The sequence below is a fragment of the Stegostoma tigrinum genome, chromosome 30 (genome assembly GCF_030684315.1).
Source record: "Stegostoma tigrinum isolate sSteTig4 chromosome 30, sSteTig4.hap1, whole genome shotgun sequence".
NCBI lineage: Eukaryota > Metazoa > Chordata > Chondrichthyes > Orectolobiformes > Stegostomatidae > Stegostoma > Stegostoma tigrinum.
In genome coordinates, this window is record NC_081383.1 from 26,722,495 (window position 1) to 26,737,493 (window position 14,999).

General features: G+C 41.1%; 2 protein-coding genes across 7 annotated transcripts in view; one reads left to right on the forward strand and one right to left on the reverse strand.

Moving 5' to 3' along the window:
- The window catches only part of sppl2 (signal peptide peptidase-like 2), a 46,441-nt gene extending 38,811 nt beyond the window's left edge, over nt 1-7,630 (reverse strand). For 5 of the 6 annotated variants that reach the window (XR_007250314.2, XM_048559620.2, XM_048559619.2 and 2 more), the window contains exons 1-2: nt 7,403-7,630; nt 6,320-6,439 (exon numbers count right to left, since the gene is read on the reverse strand). Coding sequence is in view for 4 of the 6 variants with exons in the window: in XM_048559620.2 (XP_048415577.2) it covers nt 6,320-6,439; nt 7,403-7,450 (168 nt within the window). In the remaining 2 variants the exon portion in view is untranslated. Of the gene's footprint in view, nt 1-6,132; nt 6,213-6,319; nt 6,440-7,402 lie in introns of those variants that run through there. The other variant, XM_048559621.2, reaches the window with a different exon arrangement.
- Nucleotides 7,631-7,665: 35 nt separating this feature from the next.
- On the forward strand, nt 7,666-12,727 carry lsm7 (LSM7 homolog, U6 small nuclear RNA and mRNA degradation associated). The gene is made up of 4 exons (XM_048559622.2): nt 7,666-7,741; nt 8,093-8,183; nt 8,917-8,988; nt 11,875-12,727. Exons 1-4 carry the CDS (start codon nt 7,733-7,735, stop codon nt 12,015-12,017), a joined length of 315 nt encoding a protein of 104 aa, XP_048415579.1. The 5' UTR covers nt 7,666-7,732; the 3' UTR covers nt 12,018-12,727.
- The last annotated feature ends 2,272 nt before the right edge of the window (nt 12,728-14,999 follow it).

Here is a 14,999-nt window from a genome sequence, read left to right on the forward strand (position 1 = left end):
ATAAGTTAGGTGAGCTTGCAGCATGGATAGGTACCTGGGACTTTGATGTTGTGGCCATTTTGGAGACATGGATAGAACAGGGTCAGGAATGGATGTTGCAGGTTCCAGGGTTTAGATCTTTCATTAAGATCAGGAAAGGTGGGAAAAGAGGGGGAGGTGTGGCTTTGTTAGTCAGGGACAGTATAACGGTGGCTGAAAGAACTTTTGACGAGGACTCGGCTACTGAACTGGTATGGGCTGAGGTCAGAAACAGGAGAGGAGAGGTCACACTGCTGGGAGTTTTTTTACAGGCCTCCGCAAAGTTCCAAGGATGTGGAGGAGAGGATTGGTAAAACGATTCTGGACAGGAGTGAAAGGAACAGGGTGGTCATTATGGGAGACTTTAACTTCCCTGACATTGACTGGAATTGCTATAACTCTAGTACGTCAGATGGATCAGTTTTTGTCCAATGTGTGCAGGACAGTTTCCTGACTCAGTATGTCAAAGGGCCGACAAGAGGGGAGGCCACACTGGATCTGGTGCTTGGTAACGAACCAGGCCAGGTGTTTGATTTAGTGGTGGGTGAGCACTTTGAAGAGAGTGACCATAATTCGGTTATGTTTAGTTTAGAGATGGAAAGGGATAGAAACATGCCAAAGAGCAAGAGTTATAGATAGGGGAAGGGCAATTATAATGCGATTAGGCAAGATTTAGGAGGCACTGAATAGGGTAGCAAAATGCAGGGGATGGGGTCAATTGAAATGTGCAGCTGGTTTAAGGAACAGATATTGTGTGTCCTTGATAGCTATGTCCCTGTCAGGCAGGGAGCAAGTGATAAGGTAAGGGAACCGTGGTTTACTAAAGAAATTGTATCTCTTGTTAAGCGGAAGAGGGAGGCTTATGTGACGTTAAGACGAAATGGTTGAGATGAAGCGATGGAGAGTTACAGATTAGCTAGGAAGGATTTAAACAGAGAGTTAAGAACAGCAAGGAGGAGACATGAGTAGACATTATCAGGTAGAATGAAGGAGAACATTAAAGCTTTCTATAGGTATGTGAGGAATAAGAAAATGACTAGGGTAGGAATAGGGCCAGTCAAAGACAGAAGTGGGAAGTTGTGTGTGGACCCTGTGGAGATCGGAGAGGTTCTAAACGAATATTTCTAATCTGTTTTCACTCAGGAAAAGGAGAATATTGTAGAGGAGAAGACTGAGTTATGGGCTTCTAGAATTGAAAGGATTAAGGTTAGTAAGGAGGAGGTGTTATCAATTCTAGAAGGTGTGAATGTAGATAAATCCCCTGGGCCGGATGGGTTTTTTCCGAGGATTCTCTGGGAAGCTAGGGAGGAGGTGGCAGAGCCTTTGGCCTTGGTCTTTGAGTCCTCATTGTCTACAGGTTTAGTACCAGAGGACTGGAGGATTGCAAATGTTGTGCCCTTGTTCAAGAGGGCAGTAGAGATGCCCAGGTAATTATAGACCTGTCAGCCTTACGTCTGTTGTAGGAAAAGTTTTGGAAAAGATTATAAGAGATAAGATTTATACTCATCTAGCAAACCACAATTTGATTGGAGATAGTCAGCATGGATTTGTCAAGGGCAGGTCGTGTCTCACAAACCTTACTGAGTCTTTTCAGAAGGTGACCAAGCATATGGATGAGAGAGGGCAGCTGACGTGGTGTACATGGACTTCAGTAAAGCCTTTGATAAGGTTCCACATGGTAGGCTATTGAAGAAAATACGAAGGCATGGGATTGAGGGAGATTTAGCAGTTTGGATTAGAAACTGGCTTTTTGTAACGAGTGGTGATTGATGGAAAATATTCAGCCTGGAGTCAAGTCACTAGTGGTGTGCCTCAAGGATCTGTTTTGGGACCACTGCTGTTTGTCATTTTTATAAATGGCTTGGATGCAGACATAAGTGGATGGGTTAGTAAGTTTGCAGATGACACTAAAGTCTGTGGAGTGGTGGACAGTGTGGAAAAATGTTGCAGGTTGCAGGAAGACTTGGATAAACTGCAGAATTGGTCTGAAAGGTGGCAAGTGGAGTTCAATGCAGATAAATGTGAGGTGATTCACTTTGGGAAGAATAATAGGAAGGCTGAATACTGGGTCAATGGAAAGATTCTTGGTAGTGTGGACGTGCAGAGGGATCTTGGTGTCCATGTACATAGGTCCCTGAAAGTTGCCACCCAGGTTGATAGTGCTGTTAAGAAGGCTTATGGTGTGTTAGGTTTTATTGGTAGAGGGATTAAGTTCCGGAGCCGTGATGACATGCTGCAACTGTACAAAATGCTAGTGCGGCCTCACTCGGAATATTGCATGCGGTTCTGGTTGTCCCATTACAGGAAGGATGTGGAAGCATTGGAAAAGGTGCAGAGGAGATTTACCAGGATGTTGCCTGGTCTGGAGCGCAGGATCTATGAAGAAAGTGTGAGGGACTTGGGACTTTTCTCATTGGAGAGAAGAAGGCTAAGAGGGGATTTAATAGAGACATACAAGATGATCAGAGGATTAGATAGGGTGGACAGTGAGAGTCTTTTTCCAATGATGACGACGTCAGCTTGTACGAGGGGGCATAGCTACAAATTGAGGGGTGATAGATTTAAGACAGATGTCAGAGGCAGGTTCTTTACTCAGAGAGCGGTAAGGGCGTGGAATGCCCTGCCAGCCAATGTAGTTAACTCAGCCACATTAGGGGCATTTAAACAGTCCGTGGATAAGCATACGGATAATGATGGGATAGTGCAGGGGGATGGGCTTAGATTAGTTCACAGGTCGGCGCAACATCGCTGGCCAAAGGGCCTATTCTGCGCTGTCATGTTCTATGGTCTATGTTCCTTCATTTTGCTGACAGTGATGGCAAGATTGTTGTCTTTACACCAATGCCACTAAGCAATCAATCTCTTTCCTGCATTCTGTCTCGTTATTTGAGATCGGTATATATATGATGGTCATGTCGTCATCAAACTTTTAAATGGAGTTGAAGTGGAATTTAGCCACACGGTTGAGAGTGTATAAGAAAGTAATAAGTTTCCACGAACAACTTAATTTTGGATATCACTGCCACCAAGTTTGATCCTGACTCTACACAAGATCCGGCCTACTGCACTTCTGCTCAGAGGTTCACTTAATAACAATAGAGGATAACAATGGCTCATCTTCACCAAATGCTATGGTGAATTTAACACCTCAACTGCTGCTCCCACGGTGATCAGGTGATTCCACAATTTGAAATCTGATACTTTTCTGTCTGATTTATCAGACTTTGTGTCTGCGATCTCTTATTGCAATGAAACTAAATGTCACTAAACGTCAGGAACACTGAAGCCACAGTCTTTGATCCCCACTACAAACACCATGCTAAATCATTATTTCATTCCCTTTTCCTTGTTCCGCCAAAGTCAAGCCAGGTTTGGGTATTGTATTAGGCTCCAGAATGAACTTCCAACCACATATTCACTCTATCGCCAAGACTATCTATTGCTACCTCAGCTACTTCACCTGAATTTAATGCAGATTTAGTCATCTCCTGCTGGAGTTCTCAACTATGTCTTTGTTACTGCTAGACTTCACACCTGACCTCCCATCTGCCACTGGTCATAAATTTATGCTCATCCAGAACTCTGTCACTGTATCTAAACTTACACCAAGTTCCATTCACCTACTGCCATGCTGCTTGTTTCCCTGTGTGTCAACAGTAGGAAAAATTCCTGTCCTTATTTTCAAATCCCTCTATCCTCATGCCTCTACCTATCCCTGTAATCTCTACTGGTCCCTACAAGGAATAAAGTGAATGAACTGTAAGTATATGTCACTTCTGGTGGTATGGCATGGTTGTCATCACTGAATCATGGCTGCAAGATAGTCTGGGCTAGGAATTATAGCCTGGGCATGTAATATCTACAGAAGTGATTGGCAAGATGCTAGAGGACAAGAAGTGTCTTAAAAAATAAAATAAAATATATATAAAATAGTGCAAACACTCAAAAAAATATAATGAGAGATAAGCAAGCAGTGGAGACTTTATGACTGACAAATAGAAAAGAGTTCATGACTGAAGTATAAGTTGTGTCTTGGCCTTCTGGTAGCATCTGCAATACAGTAGGCTGTACAAAGGCTCAGACATAAAAATAGAGTGAAGGCATAGTAGCTTTCATTTTCACCTAGACTGGAATAAGTAGATTAGCATGTCAGAATTGTAGTGAATCTCATAACTGCATCTACAGAAATACATCTTTGAGAAAACACTGCGCAATATTAGATTCAATAAAACCAGACTTTAGTTAACAATCTAACAGCATACAAACATTTATCTAATGGCAATCAGAACGTGATTGAGTTCAACACAGTGTTCAAAGTGGAGAAATGAGAAATTGCTATTCAGATTCTAGATTTATACGACAGTCTTCAAAGGGATGAGTTTTAGTTATAAGTCAACCATAATAAACAAAACAAATCAAATCTGCTTTTTGTCAAATGTTTTAAGAGGTGGCAAGTCAGAAAACCAAGCAGCTGAATTTTCTGATGAAAGATAGTCAGCATTGTGGATGGAAGGTTAATTGTTGAGACCTTCCTCTATTTAATATTATACTTTGAAAATGTGAGGTGAGAGCTGAAGGTCGGCTTTGGGCTGTGAGCAGCAGCCTTCTTTGTAAAGCAAAACAATAATTGACTGATGCTTGTATACAAGGCCTGGCCTAAAAGTTAATTGCAGGTTGATTCTTGTTAAAAAGTGCTCTACAGATGCTTGCACTCCAGAGAAGCATTACGCTCAAACGAATGCCACATGTTTGCCTAGTAACAGAAGCCTCACAGACAACGAGAAACCAAAGTTCAAACTGGTTTTGAACTGTATTTAAGTCGGAAGGATTTTGGCTACCACAGCTACAGGATGATTAGATTGCTGCTTGAATGTTGTCTCATACTGAAAGTTCAGGCAATAGAGTTTCAGTTATCAGAACAAAAATAAATATTCCTCAAAGCTTACTGAAGGCTATGCGCATACATCAGCATCTTCAGAAATCAAGCAAGATACAATCTCATGAGCCCGTAATGTTCTAATTGTGGAGGCTGCTTAAATGAACTGGCCAGTTACAACTCTTTTTTTTTTCTTTTTTGATTTATCTCTTAACTGTGTCTTTTTATCTTTGAGTGAGGGGCTGGAATCAAAGAAAATTAGTCTTAAAACACAGATATTAATTGGATTACATTGTGGCTTAAATTTGCTCTGATAAAGCTACTGTATTATTTAAAAATTGTGGCATGTTTTGTTTAAGCTTTAAACATGGTGTCTCAGTGTTGTGATTATTCAAAACATCTGGTTAGAAACCATTGGGGTCTACTGAGGTTCAGTGACTATTTTAATTTTCTGTGTTGTGGATACAGGGATAGGGATGATTTGGCTGGGTGTCTCTGTGTCATAACATAATATTACATAGAAATCAACAGATGAAGTGAATGGGTTAAACTGTGTCAAACGCATTTCAACTTGGCAAGCAAATATGAAACCATCCACCATGGGCCAAAACAAAAAGAGGTCAAGGAACAGTACTTACTGAAATACTAAAAAGCTAGAGATAGTACAGATCAAAATAGCTTTGGGAAATTCAGGTCCATAAATTATTGAAGTTTCACGAACAGGTACAGAACATAATCATAAAGTTGAATGGAATGCTGGCTTCTGTATGCAGAGGATTAAAATGCAAATTGGCAGATGGAACACTTTTGCAACGAAAAGGACAAATCCTTCTCCTATCTAGCTTCATACTGAAAACTACTGGGCACAAGTAGCTCGGATGCTTATCTTCCCCACAGAAACATGCTAAATGGAAGATCAGGCTAAATTAGATACGTCACCAGCCAGGTGACAGAGGAGACACACCGAAAGAACAAGCCTGCTTCCTGGTGGGATCCAACCAGTACATTTGAAACATTACAATATGAGAAGACAGAACGACAAGTTAACTAACATGTACGTACATTTTATATTTAATTTTGATTTTTTTTAAAAACCAAAGAACTCGAAATATTTTAAATTTTCACTAACATGATTTTGTTCCTTACAATTCACCTATGCCCAATCTGATGTTGCAGACTTATCTTCAACTGCACTTGCTCTAGGTCAAGAAATTAAGTAGTGCAATTAGAGGCTTTACCTGCAGCTTTGGGGGTTGAGAAGTTACATTCCCTGTCCAGGGTCCCTCCTTGGGAGGATTTCAAAGGCATATGAACCCTCCTGGAATGAGAAGCCAGGCTGAGTTCCAGATATGCACGATGACTATTCATTCTCTAAATGAGCATTCCGCAATGGATTTGCCAAAACGTCCTGTGATATACACTTACCGCCTTACTGAGATCATGAGGTAAATAGGCCCAGTAGGGATTGAACTGGATGCAGTAATCTTTTGTATTTCCATGTTCCTTATCAGATAGGACGTGGACCATTCCATACTCAGTCACCACCTGCATATTTCAGGGTAAAGTGCATCAGCAAAGCAACTCCAGAATGTATAAACAATGCCAGCCCACGTATGTCTCAAACCCACAAATAACTCAGTTCCTGAATTAACGCACTACATTTTGCGCAAGATGACTAACTGCACAATTACGCTCTTCATTTCCATTTTGATCATTGTTAATGATTTAATTCACTGTCAACAATACTGAGATAAAAGTTTCCTTGATCCAAGAGAAGAGAATATTCTACCACAAATGACGCATTTGAACCATGCATTGGAATTAACAGCCGGTTCAAGGGACTGTTTTTTGAAGGCCAGTGATTGCAATGACACATACTCTGCCCCACTCAGTGATGCAGGGAGAGGAGTAAGGGGTTAGGACATGAAGAAAAGTGCCCCAAGGGGGGGAAACATGGGGACTGTTGGAGGGGAGAGAAAGGGTTTGCGAGGATTAGGATGACAGGGAGAATTCGGATAGTAGTTGGAGCCAATAGAGGATGGTCTATAGTTAAAGGGGAATGGGGGAATAGCAGAGAAGTGTGGGGGTGTTTGTGGGAGGATTGGGGAGATTGCGGGGGATTTGGGGAGATTGAGCAGTGAGAACAATTGAGGGGCAAGGGATGGGGGATAGCGGGGGATGCAGGGATTGCAGAGGAGAATGGGGGAATAGCAGGGTGTGTGGGGTTTTGCAGAGAGGATGGGGAGACTGCGGTGGGGTGTGGGGGAGTGGGGAGACTGCAGGGTTGGAGTATGGTGATGTTGTGGGGGACAGGATGGGGTGATTGGATGGTGAGGATTGTGAAGGAAGGTGTATGGGGAATAGTGGGGGGGGAGCAGATTGGGTAGAAAGGAAAGAGGGAGATGCAGAGCTGGCCTGGGGCTGAGGGTGACAGGTGTCTAGTCGGGTCCTGGGACTTGGGGGACGGGGAGAAGGAATGGGGTGCCGGCCCGGCCCCCGGGCTGATACCTGACTGAGCTGAAGGACGAACAGCAGCAGCCTCACTCCCAGCGCCATCTTTCGGATGAGGTTCGGACCCCTCCAGAGACCACAATGGTAGCGTCCACTCAGGGTCCGAACAATCCAAACACACAAAAATAGGGGGAGCCTATTTTGAGGAAAGCCGGCGGCGAACGGCCGATTAACTTCGGTTTTGACTGGAGACCCAGAAGCGGCCGGTGCCGAGGGGAGGGACCCCTGACGGTGAGGGGCGGGGCAATGGGGCGGAGACAGCCGGAACTCGGGTCGGCTGCCGAGGTTAAAGGTCATGGGGTTGTGGGGTTAGAGGTCGTGGCCGTGATGATGGCGGTGAGTGTGTGTGTGCGGTCTTTGCTGGTGGCTGAGTTTTAAAATCTCGGGGGTTGTGTTTGGGGAAAAGAAGGCCTGTTAATGGCCCACTGGAGCCTCCGGTTACATTTATTATCTAATTCTTTCCTTGGGCCTATGAAAGTGGAACACCGGTTTTGTTATAACCCCCCCCCCCCCCCCCCCAATTTGGCGGTTTGTTCGTGGCCGTGTCAGAATCTCTGAGTGGGACCAGGTCGATTTAGCTGTCACGGAAACCTTGCGGGCTATCGGAGGCTCGGGTACCGATCACGAGAAGCTCGGATTGCAAGAATCGGGTTCTAACTTTCTTTGTTTTTGTTTCTTTGAATTCAGGATAAGGAGAAGAAAAAGAAGGAGAGTATTCTCGACCTCTCCAAGTACATAGACAAAACAATCCGTGTGAAATTTCAAGGTGGACGAGAAGGTGCAGTTTTTTAAAATTTCGTCTATATATGTTACGTAAGGTTGACTTTTACCAGACTACAACAGCTGTAGTCTTTCCCCAACCAAAATAGGCAGGCTGTTTGGACAAACGTGGTTGAGTTTGGGAAAGGCTTAGGGGCTAGGAGCAGGTAGGTGGGACTGGTTTTAGTTTGGAATTGTAGTCCACATGGACTGCCTGGACCGAATGGTCTCTTTCTGTGATTGGGAAAGATAAAAGAACTGTGATACAAATTGTATCAAACCAATAAAAAGTCAGTATAAACCACATCTTATTCCTTTAGGAGTAGTGCTGTAAGTATTGTTTTACTACTTAGTTTAAGCTGGTCAGAGGCTCCTGTAAATTCTTCAATTTGGTTAAAAAGCTGCTGAGGTCAACTTCAAAATGACTAGAATCTCTAACAATAATCTTTCACCTTCAAGACAATGAATTGGGAAATGATGTAGATACTACACTTACTGAAGAATTGTTTTAGTTCTTTGCTGTTAAATTCATAAGGTAAAATGACTTCAACTGAGAATTTGAAGCTTTACTGTTTCAGAACAGTTTCATTGGTTGTTACTGAAGTCTGCTTTGGGAAAGTTTGGGTGTTGAAGGGGAAAACAGTAAAAGATCTTGTGTATTTTGAGGTAATGTATGTTTTGACTCTTGTATAGTGTCTGATGTTGTAGTTCACTTGAAATTTGGTGAAATGTGTTTGGTTTTTTTTTGACAGCTAGTGGGATTCTGAAAGGATTTGACCCACTCCTCAATCTTGTATTGGATGGAACAATAGAGTATGTGAGAGGTAAGCCCCAAAGATGTTCCTAGTTTTTATAACTTGATGGACAATCTATGAAACAAAAATTGTGAAGTGTATTCTAGACTACAAAAGTGTAGAGTTGGATGGACACAGCAGGATCCGAGGAGCAGGAAGGCTGACATTTTGGGCCCAGCATCTGCAGTTCCTACTATCTCTGTCTGTAAAGTGACTTCCAGTTTTTCTGATTTGAAAAACATTGTATGACTTTTGATTTTAGTTTTTTTTTGCATAGCTCCTCTTCTCTTTATCATCTTCCCTTCTAAACACTTTTGTATGCAGCTTAATTTTCAGCTGTATTTTCTACCTGCTAGTTACCATAAACACTTTTTTTTTCTGTTTTTTTTATCCAAAGAGCTCTGGATTTTTCTTTTGCTGTATTTTTGTGAGGAAATATACATTGTGCCAGAACCCTTTTTTTTTTGTTTTAATCTATCTTTTGGAAGGCATCTTATTGCACATGTAATCTTTCACTCTGCCCTTTTGATCCAGACTAACAAGAACAAGTCTGTTCTTGCCCCATTAAAGTCTGCTCTGTCTAATTATCCTTAGTTTGCTTTGTCTCTTGTTGCCACGGTCCTCCCAAATTTCATGATACAATGATCACTGTACCTTTTTTTAAAGGTTACCCTACTGATACTACTTCCTAAGAAGTAAGTCCAGCAGTGCTTTCTTTTTTAACTTGTTGCATTGATGTACTGCTGTTGGAAATTCTTTTAAATGCATTCCAAGAATGTATGTTTGTTTGCTTTTCTCTTTTTCCTAACTACCACTATTCCAACTTCAATTGGAGTAATTGAAATCTCCCACATACTCTTTGCTTGCATTATTCTGTAATTTCCTTACTGATTTGTTCCTCTACATCCCTATTACTAACTGGTGGCCTGTAAACTACACCCAGCAATATAATGGACTCCCCTTGTACCTTTTGCTCCAGCCAAGTTGATTCTGTCCTTGAAGCCTTTTTTTTCCTCCCAAGCAGCTGTCCTTCACCAAGATTACCACTGCGTTGCTTTCTTGCTTTACCCTCTCCCTGTAACTAGGAATGTTTAGTACTTAGTTCAGCCTTTCCTTTGCCCAGCCTGTTATTGCCACAGTATTATAACTCAATGTGGCGATCTGTACTTGTAACTTGTCAATCCTGTTTACTTCCATTCATATGCACAGTTGTAATTTCTCCCTTTAATCCAGTTATTAATTTGTTCTACACTCTAATCTTTTAATGAGCTTTCTAAATTCTTACTACAGGACTACATCACCACTCATTTCTACATAAATACCAATGTAGACCATGATCTGCAGTTGAACGCATCCCTCGGGAAGAATGTCCTGTAATTACTTTGTGACATTCTTGATTCTAACACCTGTGAAAGAAAATGCATTGCTGGCATCACATCTTTGACTGCAGAAATGTCTCTAGTCTCCTAACAAATCAGTTCCTTTTTAACTGCTGCTTTCCCCCTTTTCCTTCCTTCCCTCCCAAATAGCTGGCTCACTCATGTTGCCATAGGCTTAGCATCTCCTCTGAAAACCTTTACCATTATCAGAATGAAAACTGATTCTTGAGTTAAACCCCTGCATTGTCTTCCTGGTTCTCTTGGACTGTCTGATAGTCACATGTTCCTGATCTGCCTGCATGCCTCTAACCTACACTTATACTGGCTCTGTGAACATGCTGTCTGTAACTTGCAGCCTCGTGGATGCAATGCAGTTGGTCTGCTTTCTGTAACTAGTGGTACTTGTATATATTCTTCCAGGTCATTTTCAGGATTCTAGATGAATAAACTCGCAGTTCTCCCACAGGTATTGCTTTTCTTAAACTTGGTGCTTTCATACAGCTTCTCAGCTCCTTGTCCCCAAGTCTTTGTAAGTGATCAGAAGTGTCAGACATTAAGTAAAGTGTCAAAAATTGAAGGGATCTCCTGTAATCCAATTAATTGAGGTAGAGGTGTAATTAGAATTTTTTAAAAATTCTGTTTGGAGACAAACCAAGCAGCTGGAATAACATGGGTATAAAAGTCACACACCAAGGGTCTAACCAAAGTAACAAGTAATCCAAAACTCTACAAATTAAGGTAGAGGGAGATCCTCAGAAGTTATAAAGGTGATCGTGTCCAAAAGGGCAAGTAAGGAAGATTTTTTTTTACAGTTGCAGAGCAGTTATGGGTTTGCATGTAGTGTGACATGAAGCCAAGATCACAGTTGAGGGTGCCTTCATGGGCATGGAACTTGGCCATCAGTTTCTGCTTTGCCATTCAGTGTAAATCCAGAATTGATTATTCCAGCATACATGTCACCTGCCTTCCATGTTATGACATCCATAAACTTGCCATCCAAAATTCTACTGCCTGTTGTCACTGACACCTAGTCCAATCTGGGCAGTAGCATGGTGTTATTTGAAAATTTGGCTGCCACTTCAATTTCTCTATTCTCCCTATCATGATGATCTCTCGGTCCTTACAACCCTTTCATCAGTATTATAATTCTGGCCTCTTTGAGCTATGTTTGTTTTTGTTGTTGCAACACTAAGGGGCTATACCTACAGGGGCAAAGCCTTCAGGTCTAGAAATCACTCCCTAAATCTACATTTGTCTTGTTTCTCTTTCCTCACTACTCTTTTATTTTAAAACCTGCTTTGGTCAGCTGCCACATGTTTCCTTTATGTGATTTAGTGTCAGGTTTTCCTGTATACCATGTTGGAGCATGATTGAATTCAATGTTTAATTCAATACTTTTTAAAGTCCTTCAAATGAAGTGTTATGTAATTTCTAATTAAAACACGTTTACATCTCATCACATTTAGCATGTTCCACATAGTTTTACACTTTATGTAACTGGAGTCTAGCTTTTTAAACTTAACATTACTAATTTCAGATCCAGATGACCAATACAAATTGACTGAAGACACACGACAGCTTGGCTTGGTTGTATGCAGAGGAACATCAGTTGTTCTGATTTGCCCACAGGATGGGATGGAGGCAATTCCAAACCCTTTCATACAACAACAGGATGGTTAATTTGAAATGTATCATCGCCATATCTCAGGATTTCAACTTAGTTGGTTTTATCCAAATGGGGACTTATAATATCACCAGCAGCACTGGAGGATATTTGCATCTTGTTAGATGGCAAGCATGTACTTGCACTCTTTTTTTAATCTTTGTGCAGATCAGTCATGAACTTTATTGCCATCTATGCAACTATTCTGTAGTGCAGTACTACCTGTACTGCACAAGTGTATTGCCAGCCGCACATGCACTTAATTGCAAACAGTATGTAACACAGTAGAATAAGATCCTAGGAATTGAGCGGTACCAGTAAACTGACTGCTTGAATCATTCTATTGGAAGCAGTAATTTCACTCAAACTCCAGCTGAATTTCCCCAGCAGTGCGCTCTAGTGATGGGTTTTTTAAACCAGCTGACTTGGAAACCTGCATTTTTATACTCAAATTTGTTTATTTAAAATTTTGTTAAATTGAGCATGTTTCTGGAGTATTATTTTCTGTAGTAACTTTTTTTTCCCTGTTTTAAATGAAATTCAGTGAACAGTTATTCATTTTGATTTGTGATTAACATTGCATAGGTTAGGTTGGAGTCTTGCATAGAAATTGGTTTAATAGAAGTCCCTTCAGAAACTGGTTTAGTTTCCTTATTTACTCTTTGAAGCTGGATGTGGATGACAAACATTGTCTTTCTTGTACAATAAACTTTTTTCCAGTACTTTATGCTGGGTCTGCTTTTATCTGGCTTTAATGAATTAATATAACAATGCTGTATAAGGCATAACTTAAGCTTGCAAAGTTACCTCTTCCACTGCTTTGAAAATAATCTTTTCATCCCTCCAGTACACTTTTTGACACTACGTGGGATGCAACAGTTATCTGTTGTGACACTTTAGATGTGAACTAGATTTGGAGGCTGTACTAGACAAACATCTGATCTGTCCTCTGAGCTGCAACAGTTAAGGTTATGTTTTAGGTGTACACCCACAACTGTACCCTTAACTCTGAATTCAGAGCATCTTTGCAATGCATTCTCTTGCAAATATTGTGTTTGTCATGTCACTTATGACCAACTTTAGTATTAATCAATGCATTAATAACCTAGGCATGCAGACTACAAATAGATATGAATTAAATGTTTTCACAGATTTGTGCGCATCACTTAGTTTTTTCTGAACTTTAGAACTGCTGTCTCAAAGTTTTTAAAAAGAACTGCAAGGGATACAACACTTACCTAACCACTTGATTACATGTATGGTGTTTAAATATTGACCTAACTTAAAGTTGAAACATTGATAGGTGAATTTTTTTATATTTAGTAAAAAAAACTTGAAAATTTAAAATTTAATTACATAATGCTACATGACAGTGATTCATTTTCTCACTTGTTCTGCCCCACCCGAGACTCTGCCTCTGAAGAGATGCTCAGCAGACAGCAGTCACCTATCCATGGGGATGGTGGTGTTTGGAACATGCATAGTGGAAGGAGTAATCAATTACTATATCACTTATCATTAAGTGCTGTTAGCTAGGGTGTTTCAGGATTTTCATCCAGTGAATTAAAGAAATGGTTTCTCTTTCAAGGAGGCCAGGTGACATCAGAGGCGCAGGAAAGCTGACATTCTGGGTCAGGACCCTTCTTCAGAAATGCCATTTCTGAAACATGAACTTTCCTCTTGATCTGCTGTTCTCCTCCAGCTCCACAACGTTTTATCTCTGACTCCAGCATTGACAGTTCCTACTATCTCTCTCTAATAGTTTTAAGATGGGATAATGTGTGATTTTGGAGGTGAACTGCCTGGGGTGTGTTTTTTCTCTCCTCCTGTCTTTGTACTTCCATTTGATATTTATGGGTTTGGAAGGTGGTCAAAGGAACAATGGTAAATTGCTGCAGTGTATTCAGTATATGGTACACCATGCTGTTGTGTTGGTGGTGGAGGGGCTACAGCTCAAGCAGCTTGCTTTGTCCTGGATGATATTGACATTTTTTTGAATATAGCTGAAGCTGTAAACTACCAGTAATGGGAAGAATATTTCATCATTCTCTCTAATCTTGTAGGTAGTGGAAGGTTTTGGAGGGTGGAGACATAACTAACTTCAATTCCAACATCTGACATCTTGTCACAGTATTTATATGGCTGGCTTCTGACCATTAGTAGCAGCAGCCCCCAAGGACCAAGGCTGTGACGAGGTCAAGAGGCAAGCAACCCTGAGGGATCTCAAGCTGGGTTGCAGTGAGTGAGTTATTGGTGAAGTATTTGACAGGGATGCTGTGTGGTGGCAATTGACTTGATTGGATTTGTTTAGTGAAGACTTGAGCAATCTTTCATGTCAGGTAATTGGATGCCAATTTTCAAGCTGTATTGGAACAGCTTGGCTGGGGCATAGTTAGTTCAGGAGCACCAGTCTTCAATATGATTTCAAATGTCTTGGCCATTTGCCTCCATTATCCAAGGCCTTCAGCTGCTTCTTTATCATATGGAATGTACTGAGTTGGCTGAAGTCTGTATCCGTGATGCTAGGACATCAGAAGGAGACTGAAATTAATCGGCCACTTGGCATTTCCAAAAACAATTGCAAATGCTTAAGCTTTCAGTCCTCTGCGTGCACTCGCCTGCATTAGCTGATTCCTTTCCAATTGCTTTTATTAAACAGATTTTATGAAGCTAGTGATTTATTTACTATTTCATAAAATGTCAAATATGATTATGCACACTTTACCCTGCCTGTAAAGCAAAGCGTAGCAAACTTTATGGGAATTAATTGAACTAACGATGCCCACACCCAAGCTGTTCTTGAAGGTGTTCAAAATTGTCATTGACTTGCTTTTAGTGGATTTACTTTTTACTGGATGACTTTTGACCCTTGGATAATTGAACTGGACAATTACAGGAGCCCTTGTGTCTTGTCACAACACCATATTGCCAAATAATTGATCTAGCCATACAAGGCTTTTTTAATAACATGAACTTTTCTCTAACTTTTTAGAGGAAAA